Source organism: Pseudochaenichthys georgianus, chromosome 14, assembly GCF_902827115.2.
Source record: "Pseudochaenichthys georgianus chromosome 14, fPseGeo1.2, whole genome shotgun sequence".
NCBI classification, from domain to species: domain Eukaryota; kingdom Metazoa; phylum Chordata; class Actinopteri; order Perciformes; family Channichthyidae; genus Pseudochaenichthys; species Pseudochaenichthys georgianus.
The window spans coordinates 16,710,477-16,724,749 of NC_047516.1; the positions used below are offsets into that span (position 1 = coordinate 16,710,477).

At 41.0% G+C, this 14,273-nt stretch overlaps 2 protein-coding genes across 2 annotated transcripts; one reads left to right on the forward strand and one right to left on the reverse strand.

The window, feature by feature from the left end:
- Nucleotides 1-2,022: 2,022 nt before the first annotated feature.
- On the forward strand, nucleotides 2,023-6,315 carry alox5ap (arachidonate 5-lipoxygenase-activating protein). The gene is made up of 5 exons (XM_034099798.2): nucleotides 2,023-2,245; nucleotides 2,338-2,419; nucleotides 4,400-4,470; nucleotides 5,866-5,947; nucleotides 6,021-6,315. Exons 1-5 carry the CDS (start codon nucleotides 2,176-2,178, stop codon nucleotides 6,181-6,183), a joined length of 468 nt encoding a protein of 155 aa, XP_033955689.1. The 5' UTR covers nucleotides 2,023-2,175; the 3' UTR covers nucleotides 6,184-6,315.
- A 142-nt stretch (nucleotides 6,316-6,457) lies between these two features.
- Nucleotides 6,458-13,351, reverse strand: LOC117458990 (mesenteric estrogen-dependent adipogenesis protein). Its single transcript, XM_034099797.2, has 5 exons — nucleotides 12,883-13,351; nucleotides 12,667-12,803; nucleotides 7,584-7,705; nucleotides 7,322-7,495; nucleotides 6,458-7,155 (listed from the first exon to the last, which is right to left on the reverse strand). Exons 1-5 carry the CDS (start codon nucleotides 13,080-13,082, stop codon nucleotides 7,141-7,143), a joined length of 648 nt encoding a protein of 215 aa, XP_033955688.1. The 5' UTR covers nucleotides 13,083-13,351; the 3' UTR covers nucleotides 6,458-7,140.
- Between the last annotated feature and the right edge of the window lie 922 nt (nucleotides 13,352-14,273).

Sequence of the window (14,273 nt, forward strand, 5' to 3'; positions counted from 1 at the left end):
GAGATCAGCATTTTATATATTACAATTCTCTGCTTATCGAGCATGTTCCAGGGGTGAACATTGCTCTCTTCCTCTTATCTTCATTTGTTTGAATGAGATAAAAAGTCAAGAACACAAATACAAAACATATAGGATTGCTTTATACTAGAGGTTTTCAAAGCTGGAGGTAGGTTCAAATAACATAATTAGGACCTCACAGCCAGGGGCGGACTGGCCATTGGGAATACCGGGAGTTACCCCGGTGGGCCGGTGCTGTGTGTGGCCGGAGGGCCACAAAAAAAAAAAATGTAAAAAACAAATATTCTTTTTTTTTTGCCTAAATCCTACCGGCCCACATTTGTAAGTGTTCCGGCCCAGCCCAGCCCAGCCCAGTGGGGTGTGGCAGGGAAACAGGGTTCAGGGGGAGTGGCTGTACCCGTAGGATAGAAAAGGGGGAAGTGATGTCTGACTCAGAGGTCGTGGCTGTGGAGAAGAACGTGTTGCCCACATTCTGTTACTGAGTTTAGGCTAGTTAGCTAGCAGGTTTATTGTTTTGGGTGCAGTCACTTTTGCCTCCACTTGCTGTTCAAATAATGTTGAAAGAAAAAGTAAATCTGTTTACAGTTCTGTTTTATATGGGTGTTGAAGAAGAAGAAGAATTGGGAGGGATGAAACCCTCTTTAATGGTCACACATGCAGAGCACACAGCACACACAGTGAAATGTGTTCTCTGCTTTAAACCCATCCTAGTACCAGGAGTCTAGTACTAGGAGCAGTGGGCAGCTATTGTACAGGAGAGTGAGGGGGGAAGGGGGATGTCCGGTGCCTTGCTCAAGAGCACCACGGCAGGGCAGGAGGTGAACTGGGACCTCTACAAGTAGAAGTCCACACTCCAAATGTAGGTCTGGTCGGGGACTTGAACCGTCGACCCTACGGCTCACAGTCCAAGCCCCTACTGACTGCCATAGATTTAGTCCCTAATTTTGCTCTCAAAGTGCACCAGATTGATGCATTTAACTTCAACATTTAAAACAAAATCTTCCCGGGGGAGCTTGCCCCCGGACCCCCTAGAGGAGGTGAGGTGCACCACCTGCCCACACCCCCTGTTAAATTGTCTCACCCACATTGAGGATGCTTCCTACGCCCATGTTTTATTCCATGTGTCAAGTCAGGCAAATTGGGTCCAAATGTTATTGCATCAATGATCTGTTAACATTAAAATCACTAAATATATGCTGTAACTATTTTGCTCTAGGCAACTCAAGGGCTCAATGTGATTACTATATGAATAATTGTCCAAAATAACATAAAATGCATAGGGTTTTTTGTTAAGTAACATACTTCCGTCACCGGCCGGTCGATACATGCCGCGCATTAAGTGGGCTTGTCTGTCCATTAATCCCCGGGCCACTTTTTCCCCCCAGTCCGCCCCTGCTCACAGCCATCCAGGAAATAAGGGCTCCTTTTCGAAGCGTAGTCTGACAAGAGCCCATCTCCAGGAAAACCCCTACTCTCAAATCTACACACTTTAACTGTATACTGCCTATACATTCTGATCTAGTACAATGAAAGAACAACCTTTACCTGTTATGTAATTTCTCTATATTGATGTATTTATCCTTTTACTTAAGTAAAACGTATGAGTACTTCCTCTTCCAGTGCAGTGGATGTTTTGACTTCATAAAAGTATGAAGCGAAGGTGTAATTATTAACATGAATGAACATTTGAATGGGAACACCTGGAGTTTCTCTCATATAAGTCACCCTGTTGCTTTGAGAAAAAGGCTATCCACATTTGAACTTGTCTGGGGGACATCCTTTCATAAGATATAATATTAAAGGATTCCCGTGTATTGGTCTTGCTCATTTGCCAGAAAGACTCCAAAAAGGCCCTCACAAAGAACATTTAATTACCCTAATAGAGTAATGCAAATGTGTTCATGGCTGTGCAATCTCTGACACAAGCACAGAGGAAGTAACAGGCCTGTGTCCTCTGTATTAAGCCAGAACATAATTTGCATAAAGAGGAAACCACAAACGAGTTTTCTATGTAGGATTGAGGTGGGATGGTGCAGTATGTCATAGAGATACAGATCAAGTTTATTTTCTTCAGACTGACTGGAGAGACACACTTCTGGACGGGAAAAAGAAGCTCAGCATCTCCATTCATCTTCTATTACAGCTCACACAATCATCATGTACAGCATCGTGGTGGAAAACATCTACATGCTGGTCATCGTCACCCTCATCAGCGTACTTCAGAATGGTGAGAAAAAGCAAGAAGCAACTCTAAATCAGTAGTTAAAGATGTGAGTAAGATGACCTTGTGTGATGACATTAATGATCTTTGTGTTTTAGCATTCTTTGCTTTGAAGGTAGAGAAGGAGTGCAGAAGTGTAAATCCAAACCCAGCTGCTTTTGAACGAGTTTCTTGTGCCAAGTAAGTACAATTTTACACTCAGTTCCTCTGCTAATCTAATGAAACATATGCTTTTTTGTTATTTTTGTTTCCTTCTAAAATAAAAATTCCATTTGGTTTTCCATTGACCTGTTTTGGAGAGGCAGTCTGCATTTGCCTGAACACTCCCAGATGCTGGAAAAAACTACAGAGCTCATTTGAATGCTTGCTGGGAAAGCAACAATAACCGTTAGGAAAAAATGTAATTCCACAAGCCTCTCAGTGAGGTGACTCATCATCATCATCCTCATGTGTTTAAAATTGTGTTTAAAAATGACTTATAGCTTAGGTTGTTTTGCTTTGTTTAAAATTGCAATCCAGGTATGATCGTGCAATATGAAATCAAGCCTGTTTCTCAAAACTGTGACTTTCACACTTCTTGCAAAATCACTTGGCACATTAACATTTGTCAATTCAAGAATGTATCCACCTAACATCTTAGATACCTCACACACAAAACTACTCAATTATTTTACACTTTGACAACTATTATGTTAATGGATTCATCAAAAATATCAGAATTTTCAATGTTCTCTGTTTCCTATCATTGTCATTTGAACATGATTGTGTTTTGGACTGTTGGTAAGAAAAGTGAAAAAACGTCACATCAGACTTCGGGAACTTGTAGTTATTGCACATTTGCTTCTGATTTTTGTTATGGGCCACAATTCATTGGTTAAACAGAGAAAAATATCAACAAATCCATAAATTCTGGCACTGAGGAAAACAATGCGTTATGCTGCATTTAATCATTAAAAGTAGTTATATCTTGAAATTAAAATCTAATATTAGTGACACAACGTCTCAGTATTGGGAAGCTCCATGGGCTGCAATGCACTTCCTGTGCAAGAAACATTTCAGCCACATCCTGTCTTGGATTTCAAACGTTTGGGTGATGCAAACGTTTGCTGAGAGTTTCAAAAGGACCTGTTCTCTTATTAAAGGTTTTTTTCGAGGTAGGTGTAGAAATAAATCTGAGAAAATATATATAATTACCTTTCAGGAAACAAATCAGCCTGTGACCTCTCAGATTTATGTTGAGGCCTCTTGTAGGGTCCTGACCGAAAGATAAACAAAAAACCCGTTCTGTGATAGGACATTTTTTGCCAGTTTAATCGAGGAGAAATATATATTTCTTAAATAAAAGTAGAAATACTACAGTGTAAAAATACTTTCTTACAAGTAAAAGTCCTGCAATCATAATCTTACTTTAGTAAAAGTACATAAGTATTCACATCAAAATATACTTAAGTACCAAAAGGGATAGTACTTATTGTGTACGTAATTCTAATTTCAGAATAACATATTCAATTACTGGATTATTATTTTTTAATAGAAATAATGTGTTTATCACAGCCGGTAAAAGTGGAGCTTATACTTCTGCTGGATACTTTACTTATAACTATATAGCATAGCTTGTTTCTTATATTTTGTATTTGCTAATAATCTGAATCTGTAAAGTAACAGTATATATTTATGTCAAATTAATGTAGTGGATTAAAAGGAAAATATTGGCTTCCATATTGTAGTGGAGTAAAACCGTAGCATAAAATAAAAATACTCAAGGAAAATAATGCAAAATCGTAGTTAAGTACAAAACTTGAGTAATTGTAATTCACTACATTTATTACACCACTGGTTAATTCTCCAGACATGCGTGAGATTGAAAAGGTTTGAGGGACATGGCTCTGTGAAACACACTGAACTGATTATTGCAGTGTATTGCAGCAGCCAGTACGCACTACCTCAGAGCGGACGACATTTGTCCATTTCAACTCTTCTCCTCCAACACTCAAGACAGCCACATTGGTTTTCCATTGTGTTTTTTTTACAGCCTTTTCTGCTCTACAGTTTAAAAACATTTTCTTAAATATCAAACGTTATCAGATTGCTCCATAAATCCTCTTTGCAGTTAACTTCCTTGATTGTACTAATTGCACCTCTTGCTTTCTCATCTCTCAGTCGTAACTGCATGGATTCTTACCCAACGTTCCTGGCAGTGATGTGGTGTGCCGGTCTGTGTCTCAGTCAAGGTAATCATTAATCAGTTACTGTAAAGTAATCATTAATCAGTTTAACACTCCCACAGAGTCAGTTCTGCTGAGGAAAAACATTCAAGAAAGGATTGTGTTCTTTATAGATGACTCCTTACTTTGAGGAGCACTTATAATATAATACCATTGACCCTATTTGTCCAACATTTTGTGGACACTTGACCACACATACATGTAATTCAAAACGTACGCAGCAATGAAGTACAGCCCAATCAGGCTCAGCCAACACATGCAGAGGACAGGGTGCTTTGGCAAAATTAAATTACAATATAAATTCATATCAAAGTTGCTGTATATTCATCTGCAACTTTAAAATATTGAGACAACTTTTTTCAACCAAGTACACAATTAACAATTGATAGTCAGAACAGGCCAATACAACCGACAAATATTAACTCATGTTGTTCCACCTAGGTTCTCATTTACAATAAAATGTAAATCAAAAGTATTCCAACCTTTTTTCTGGAATTCTTACCCATTACCATTTATAAGAAGCCCTTTACACTTGAGTGACAACTACTTGTAAAGGAAAGCAACATTTCCTTATAGCTTACTGTACCCATGTCTCAACCCATTACAATAGCTCACAAAACACCTTATAGAACAATAAAGAGAGCCTCTTGAAGTTTCTAGACTGCCTGTGGGAATTTCCCACATAAATGCCAACAGTCAGTCCTCATATGCATTTTTTCTCCCTCTACCCACACTACCTGGGCTTCACTTATTCAAGTAATACATAAACAAATGTGTGAATACATTATTTTTGGTTCACACAGTTGAATCACGGTATTCTCTGAAGTATCATTACTGACTGTATCACTGAACCGGGAAAAAGAGCCACAGACTAAAACATGACACCCAAATAGAAGTGGCCAGGAGTTTCCATATACGTTCCAGATTGTGAGTTATGAAAATGGGGATTGTAGTAATATACCAGGCTATTCAAAATGGCTGGTCATCATATAACGTTTACATGTAAAAAATATTTTCTGTTAAACGAACGGACAAAAGTGAGTGTGTGTGAGTTAGAAAGACATGAGCAGCACCAACAGTATATGTTAATTGTTAGAATAATAATAGTTAAAACTCAAAAAAACTACTTAAAAGTATTTCTTAACATGCTATAGTGCTGCTAACATGTAAATTGCCATGTTTTTCTAATATAGCCATATGATATTGGTTTCCCAGTTAATAATTCTGTTTATTACCAGTACAACTATGTTCTCATTCTTTAGAGTTTCATTGTAACTAATAATGATAATTACAAAAATGTAATGCTGTGATGTTTTCTGAGACCATACCATGATGATCTCAGTTTGTACAACCCAACCAGGAAGTAATATATATATTTCTTTTTCTGTCACATCTCTGAAGCTCCTGCTTCCTTTGCTGGGGTCATCTATCTTGTAGTCAGGCAGAAGTACTTTATCGGATACATGGGACAAACCTCTCAAAGGTAAATTATAATGAGCGATCTGTGTTTTGTTTGTTAAGAGGCATAGTCTAACATATTTAAACATTATTCGTAGCACCCCAGGCTACCAGTTTGGAAAACGCGTCCTGTTCTTCCTGTTCCTGATGTGCATCGTGGGAATCTTCAACTACCTGCTGGTGCGCTTCTGCAGCAGCGACTATAAGGAATACGTGGAAATCATCACCAGCGCTGCGTCTGCTCTTCTCCTACTCCCTTAGGGCAAGGTGTGTCACATAATGGCACAAACAACAAAACAACAAAAACAAAAGTCTTATTTAATTTCTGTTTTTATAAAAGAGCATTTATTGTCTGTCAGTTTGGTAAATAAATAAAATGTCATTAACAAATTCTTCTGTACAAAAGTCTTAAACAATTCATTCTGCAATATAGATTTGACCCCTTCACCTCTAATCAAGTGAGGTAAAAATCTCTATCGAAAAACACTGGGAAAAAAAATACACAATTGTTAGAAAAATATCACTCTACACCAGGTTGAGAATCAATGATCAGGTAACTAATTTATTCTTGCAAGAAGGAGCAGAGTTAAATCACATACAAAGGATATGGTTTAAGTCACACACATGAGGTATGTTGCTCAAAGGAACAGCAAAAAACATCAGGCTTATATTGTCCAAAACATAGGAGTTAACAAAGTTGTAAATGGAGGTGGCGCTAATATCAGCCGCGGGTGTCGGAAAGTCGGGTTATCTGTGACGTCTTCTGGAAAGAGTCACATACTTCCTTCACACTTCATAGAAATGAGATATTTAGGAGACAGCAAGTCTGTCTTCTCATAAATAACAACCTGAAATGCCCTGCCTCCTCCTATCACAAGAAGAGGCAGCTGCAAGGTCATACACAGTTCAAAGCCACACATGTCAGTGCATTACAACAACCCAAAGAGTGGAGAAAACAGTATTTCTCCAACAACAATATATTCCTTGATAATCTTCATGGCATTCAGTAATTCTTTGTCAGTCCTTGTCAGTGGTTTCCACCAACTTAACAGAAGAAGTACCCAACAGCCATTATAGTGCAGTTCTGTCTGAAGAGGTAGGCTGCCCCTTTACCTGGCAGGTTACATTCTTCTGCTGATCAGGAAACTTCCTTAACGAAGCAGACCCACACACCATAAAAACTCAATTTGTTTCTCTTTCTCTCCATCCACTGCTTGCTCATGTCAGTCTCAACTGTAATGGTAAAAGATGTGAGCAGAGAACACAAATTAGACAAGTGCAATCTGACAAATCCAGCAAAGTAACTATATATATATATATATATATATATATATATATATATATATATATATATATATTATGTTATACTAAATTGCTAAGAAGAATAAGACATACTTACACAAAATGTCCTTTTGCTGAACCCAAACCAGTGTGCAAAGTCAAAGAGGGCATCAGAGTAGTATTTGAGGGTGAAGGAGGCGTCTCTCCACACAGGTTGGACTTTTGTTAATTTGTCGGTTATAACGCTGCTGTTTTTCACTGCCCAGTTCTCCATTATTTCAGTCAAGTCAATCTGATAAACAAAAGACATATTTAAAAACCACAAAACACACTAGCTCCCGGTGTGAACTACATTAAAAGTGACACAAAGTCTTGCTTACATCCACCCTGTAGCTTTCTCCTGCGACAGAGGAGATGCTCCAGTCCAGGCCTTTCTCCATCTGCCACTTGATGAAAGGATCGTTTGCATTGATGGACACCACAAACTGCTTGAGTACTGCCACTGATGCAAGGTGTAGGATAATTTATGGGGAAAACAGAGGGAAACCAGTGAGAAGAGAGCTCAGAAAGACATGTTGTCATTATGCAAAAGCACTGTACAGCCATTGTCATTACTCTACTCCGTCTCCACCCATTGCAAACATCCCAAGTTGGATTTCAGCCCACATGGAATTGAACCAACCTACCCATGCATTACATTACATTACATTACATTGCATTTAGCTGACGCTTTTATCCAAAGCGACTTACAATAAGTACATTCGACCAGGAAGACACAACCTTGAAGAAAACAGAATCATATAAGTACATCAGGTTTCATAGAGCCAAGCATTTCAAGTGCTACTCAACTGCCTATAGATAAGCCAGTCCTTTATTAGTATACAAGTGCTCTGTTAGCAGTTCTTTGTTAGTAATTCTATCGCTCGAGGTGGAGTCAAAAGAGATGAGTTTTCAGTCTGCGCCGGAAGGTGTGTAAGCTTTCTGCTGTCCTGATGTCAATGGGGAGCTCATTCCACCATTTTGGAGCCAGGATAGCAAACCCACGTGTATTTGCTGATGGGAACTTGGGTCCCCCTCGTAGTGAGGGTGCAGCGAGTCGTTTGGCTGATGCAGAGCGTAGTGCACGCGCTGGGGTGTACGGTTTAACCATGTCCTGGATGTAGGAAGGGCCAGATCCATTCGCAGCATGGTATGCAAGTACCAGTGTCTTGAAGTGAATTCTAGCAGTTACCGGAAGCCAGTGAAGGGAGCGGAGGAGCGGAGTGGTGTGGGAAAATGTAGGAAGGTTGAAGACCAGACGAGCCGCTGCATTCTGGATGAGCTGCAGAGGTCGGATGGCACATGCAGGTAGAACAGCCAGGAGGGAGTTTCAGTAGTCTAGGCGTGAGGTGACGAGAGCCTGGACCAGAAGCTGCGTCGCTTTCTGGGTCAGCTGGGGACGTATCTTCCTGATGTTGTAAAGCGTGTATCTGCAGCAACGGGTTGTAGCAGCGATGTTTGCAGTGAAGGACAGGTTGTTATCTAGGATAACACCCAGATTCCTTGCAGTCTGAGTCGGGGAAACAACAGAGGTGCCGATGTTGATAGTCAGGTCAAGAATGGGACAATCTTTTCCCGGAAGGAAAAGCAGTTCAGTCTTGTCAAGGTTGAGCTTGAGGCGATGAGCAGACATCCACTGAGAGATGTCAGCTAGACCAGCAGAGATGCGTGCGACGACCTGGGTCTCTGAGTGGGGAAAGGACAGAATTAATTGGGTGTCGTCAGCATAGCAGTGGTATGAAAAACTATGCGGGCTAATGACAGATCCGAGCTAATTTGTGTACAGGGAGAAGAGGAGGGGACCAAGAACAGAGCCCTGAGGGACCCCTGTAGTTAATTGACAAGGGTCGGACTCGGACCCTCTCTAAGTTACCCTGTAGGTGCGGTCTTTGAGGTATGAGGTGAGGAGGGAAAGTGCAGAGCCTGAAACTCCAAGTTCTTGGAGAGTGCGAAGGAGGATCTGATGGTTCACCGTGTCGAATGCAGCAGACAGGTCCAACAGGATGATGACAGAGGAGAGGGATGCTGCTTTGGCAGTGTGCAGTTCCTCAGTGACGGCAATGAGAGCAGTTTCTGTGGAATGACCTGCCTTGAAACCAGACTGGTGCGGATCCAGAAGGTTGTTCTGATGGAGATAACAGGAGAGTTGTTTAAAGACAGCGCATTCAAGTGTTTTAGACAGGAACAGGAGTAGAGAGACAGGCCTGTAGTTTATAACATCAGACGGGTTGAGAGTGGGTTTCTTTAGAAGAGGGTTTACTCTTGCCTCCTTGAGACTGTTTGGAAAGTGACCAGAAGTTAGAGAAGTGTTGATGAAATGGGTGAGAAACGGTAGAATATCAGGAGCAATAGTCTGAAGGAGGTTTGAAGGGATAGGGTCCAGAGGACAGGTGGTAGGGCGGGCAGAGGTAATGAGGGTAAGAACCTCACTTGGCGAGAGAGGGGAAAAGGAGGTTAGTGTGCGGGTGGAAGGAGGGTCTGGTGACCCAGCAGTGAGTAAAGGTGAGTCAGAAAAAGAAGAGCGAATATCATCAACCTTTTTTTCAAAGTGGTTAACAAAGTCGCTTGACAGAAGTGAGGAGGGGGGAGGGGCTTTGGGAGGGTCCAAGAGGGTGGAGAAGATGGAAAATAGTTTTTTAGGATTGGAATAGGAAGATTGGATCTTATCTTGAAAGAAAGTGCTTTTTGCCTGAGAGATCGAAGCAGAGAAAGAGGAGAGGAGAGCCTGATAGGTTAGGAGGTCGTCCCGGTGTTTGGATTTCCACCGTTTCCGCTCTGCTGCCCTAAGGACGGTTCTATTAGCACGCAGTGCATCATTTAGCCAGGGAGCAGGAGGGGACTGACTGACGAGCCTGCCGAGATGTGAGAGGACAGAGAGAGTCCAGAGAGGATGAGAGAGTAGAGAGGAGAGTTTCTGCAGCAGAGTTTGGAGGCAGGAGTTGGAACGAGTCAGAGGAAGAGAGGGCTGAGAGCACCGATGAGGCAAAGGTAGAGGGGGAGAGGAAACTGAGGTTACAGCGGACAGGTGCAGGATGAGAAGAGATTAGTTTGTTATGTTTGGAAAGGGGTAGAGAGAATGAAATGAAGAAGTGATCAGATGTGTGGAGCGGGTTTACAGAGAGGTGAGAAGTAGTGCAGTTCCTTGAGAATATGAGATCAAGGACATTGCCAGCTTTATGAGTTGGTGGGGACGGAGACAGTGAGAAAGCAAAGGCGGTTAACAGAGATGTTAGTTAGTCTATCTTCCCCGTCTGGAGGTTGAAGTCTCCGAGAAGTACAGCGGGAGGGCCAGATTCAGGGATGTGTGAGAGGAGATTATCTAATTCCTCCAAGAAGTCCCCCAAGGCGCCTGGTGGACGGTAGAGAACAACAATGGTTAATTGTATAGGATGGGTTACTGTGACGGCATGGAATTCAAAGGTGGAAGGAGTGACGTTAGGTAGCCAGGCGTAGCCAGAGATGAAGTCAGCCTTAGGAACAGCTGACTGGCATTTCCACAGGCCGCCTGAAACTAGATGTTGGATCTCAGTGGAGCATGTGGGATAGACGAGAGCAGGCCGGTTATAGCGATTTGGAGATACACGGGGCCAGTGATAATTGCGAGAAGACGCATGAACAGGAATGGAGAAAATACACATGATTATAGCATGAGGGGCTAGAAAGCTAAAGAAAAGAAAATAAGACACCAGCGATACTTAGCTCAATCAGAGTAGGATTTGCCTCCTCTTTGCCACCCTCGTGACTCCCACAGGACTCCAATGTCTTTGTCAGTCTTTGACTCCCACAGGACTCCAATGTCTTCGGCTGTCTGACGCTGAAGCTCCAGGAAAGAGCTACCTAAAATGGACGCCTGAGTTCTCACAGCTGTGGGGCCATGCCCCTCTAATTAGTTAACTCTCTACAGCTGATGGCGACAGCTGAGAGGCCCTGGCTGCAGTCGGATAGTTTAAAAATCAGCTCCTAAGTTCTAACCCTATCGTCTATTCCTTGACCTCTGAGTGAAACGTCACGGGGTTAAGGGATAGTGGATAGGAGAATTAAAAAGGACTTAGGAGAAGAGACTGTGGCACTTTAGAGAATCCGAATGCACTTTCACTATCCGACGTGTTTATGATGCGCCAGCGGACATCATTGTGTTGCTGTGGGGAAACTATGGAAACCACAGTTTTCTATACAGCGGACTACAACATGGATGTTTAATAAGAACGAGGGACTACTGTAAACTCATCTAGAGACTCTGCACCGTGCTCTGATGCTGCTGCTTTGCTTTATGAACGTGGACAACAGAGAAACATATTCTTCATGACCAAAGTTGGAATTGAAATAAAAAAGGAAAGTGAAACTTATGCTCGTCACCCTCTCCCTCCGGTTCACATTAATACAAATGATCCCAATACGTATGATTGTATGAACTAAAGATCTTAAAATCAATACAGATGTATTTATTATAAACGTTAGTCCTTAACATCTATCACTGTGTATATCACCATTCAAACATCTTTTAAAAGTTGAACAAACCCCACACAGCTCAGTGAAGACTGAAATGTTGACTTTATTTGATCATTTCAGTAAAAACTAACGTTCATATTTCTCTCTTTGATTATAATACTGATGAACGTTCAAAACAAAGCACTTTGGCAACTTACCACCTATGTTTTAAAAAGCTTAATAAGCACCGTAACTTTCATGATATCATTTCTCCGTCATAATCGTTTTTTTCCGTGAACGGCCGACTGTTGAGTGACGGCAAATGCTGCGGCTGCAAGGCATTGTGGGGCAGCATTTTCGCTTCTCCTGTCAGTTAGGGAGGTCCAGTGGTTCCTAAGCTAAAGGAGGTTATAAAGGAAGTTTGAAACCTCCTTTCCTATCATTCTCATCATTCTAGAGAATTCGAACGGCACTTATCATGGCTGCCACTGAGGGACTTCCGGGTCATTTCACTCCTTTAGGAAGGTTCCTAAGCTAAATGGACTATTCGACTTCAGCCCGTAATGCAGGCTTGAATACCTACTGAGACCTGTGTAACAGGTTCACGTGAGCAGATCTGAGATTTAAAATCTCTCAAAAGCGCCGTTTTAGCTACAATAACTACAGAACAATTATACAGAGTAGAATAAATGAAATAGAGAAGTCTAATTAAACAAGAATATAACTTACAGTGGTTGCTGGGTCAATAGGTATTGTCGTCACCCGGTCTAGATGCACACCATGCCACATATAGGCAGCATGACACATTTAGCTGTAAACTACACACTGTGCTCAAAAGTATAATGTTGTGCAAATTAAAAAATGCCAGTGGTGTCTTTAAATACCATTTATCTTTTTTAGTTATTTCAGTGTAATTACACAAAAACGCGTGTCCTCGTCATGATGAGGTCATTTTGTATAATGGTAGTAAGTAGCCTTGTGTACAGTTAAAGTTACCTCTTTCTTCATTGGCTGCCTTTTTGTCGTTCACTGAAAGGTTTTCTTCGCATGCAGACATCAGCAGATAAATCCTCTTGGACAGCAGACTCTTCCTCATGCTGGTGTACTCCCATAAGTTTCGCATTTTAACCTTCCTGTTTTGAAACAATTCAAACATGTTTTTGAGTATAATAATGTGTATTTTTAAAGCATCCCATGAAGCGTTTCCCTCACCTTCCCACCGAGTTCAGGAAAACTATTTCCCGTCTGCAGGAGTTGAAGTCGTCGATGAGCACCAGGCTCTTCTCCGGGTCGCTGTGGACTCGGTGACCGGAGGAGAGCTCCTCCACAGAGAAACCGTCCGGAGGATTTTTCAGAAACTCTTCCACTTCTGTCACTCTCATTCTGCTGTGGGACGTCTTGCTCGCATTCATGGTGTCACGCCTCTGGTACGTCTTCCTGTGGCTGCAGCTGTTTATAATGCCTGCCTGAAGTCTGTAGCTTCAATAAACACTGTGAAGTTAGACATGATGGTGACACGACCAGACTTCCGGTCTCAAATTAAATCGGCTCAGGTTGAATGCTAACAAGCGAAAACACCAGCCATTTAAAGGAGACATGTCATGGCCATTTCCACTGATCATGATTCCATTGTTGAGGTCTACTAGAATATATTTATATTGTGCAATTTTCCAAACTCACATTGGTTTCTCAAATATGGGATTAGTTTTGTATCATAAAGATAAAGCAACACTTTCTCAGAATAAAGCAAAACTATGAGTTTAAAAGAAGAAAAAAACTAAGTCAAGCAAAATAAAATTAATTTCAAAAATAAAACTATAAGTTGCAAACAAATCATTTGTGTAATCATGTAAACTATAAGTATTTTTTCTTTGTTTTAACATAGATTTTTGTTTGCAGTTCTTGTTTCTTCTTTCTCAATGATCAGACTTTTGCTCTCGCTGCAGCTCTCTCGTTTGCGCTCCCTCATTTTTTGTTTGAGATTTTGACACAAACATCCCAGGTGGGCGGGACTTTCAGGGGTGTGTCCCCATTGGCTACTCAGCTTTTGAGTGACAGCCCACTACACCACAGATCATACAGTGCAACTCATGCAGCAAACTCCGGAGTCCACTCGGCCACGTTAGTGTCGGTGTCTCCTCGGGAGTTTTCATGAACATATTGGATTTATTTTATGGATTGCAGTGCATTATACTTGTGATGTGTAGTTCATACTTTATTCCAACTTTAAATATTTTAATACCTGAACACACTGCTGCTGTTAAATAATTTCCCAATTTGGGATTGATAAAGTGTCTGTCTATTTATTTTATAGATTAAAAAAACACATCTATGTATTTTTAAGCTAAAGGTGATACACAATATAAAGTGTATACTATTATTTTTTAAAGACATGTTACATTTCAAAAGCATATATTGCTATGTTTGGGACAAACAATTAAAGACTGCTTTAGAGCTGAAGCATTCATACACAATGGATAAAACCGGTGTTGTTTCATTCTATATCCTGTGAGAAAATTATCTATCTATCTCTAACATTTTCATGTAGAATAAAGACAAAAGAGTGATGATACAAATTTTACATAAATATACATTTATTGAAA

Coding starts and splice junctions, on each gene's coding strand:
- LOC117458990 (XM_034099797.2), bottom strand. CDS start 13,082: ATGAATGCGAGCAAGACGTCCCACAGCAGAATGAGAGTGACAGAAGTG. Junction 12,804..12,882: donor TTCCTGAACTCGGTGGGAAG/GTGAGGGAAACG, acceptor GTTTCAAAACAG/GAAGGTTAAAATGCGAAACT. Junction 7,706..12,666: donor GGCAGCCAATGAAGAAAGAG/GTAACTTTAACT, acceptor ACCTTGCATCAG/TGGCAGTACTCAAGCAGTTT.
- alox5ap (XM_034099798.2), top strand. CDS start 2,176: ATGTACAGCATCGTGGTGGAAAACATCTACATGCTGGTCATCGTCACC. Junction 2,420..4,399: donor GAACGAGTTTCTTGTGCCAA/GTAAGTACAATT, acceptor CTCATCTCTCAG/TCGTAACTGCATGGATTCTT. Junction 4,471..5,865: donor CGGTCTGTGTCTCAGTCAAG/GTAATCATTAAT, acceptor ACATCTCTGAAG/CTCCTGCTTCCTTTGCTGGG.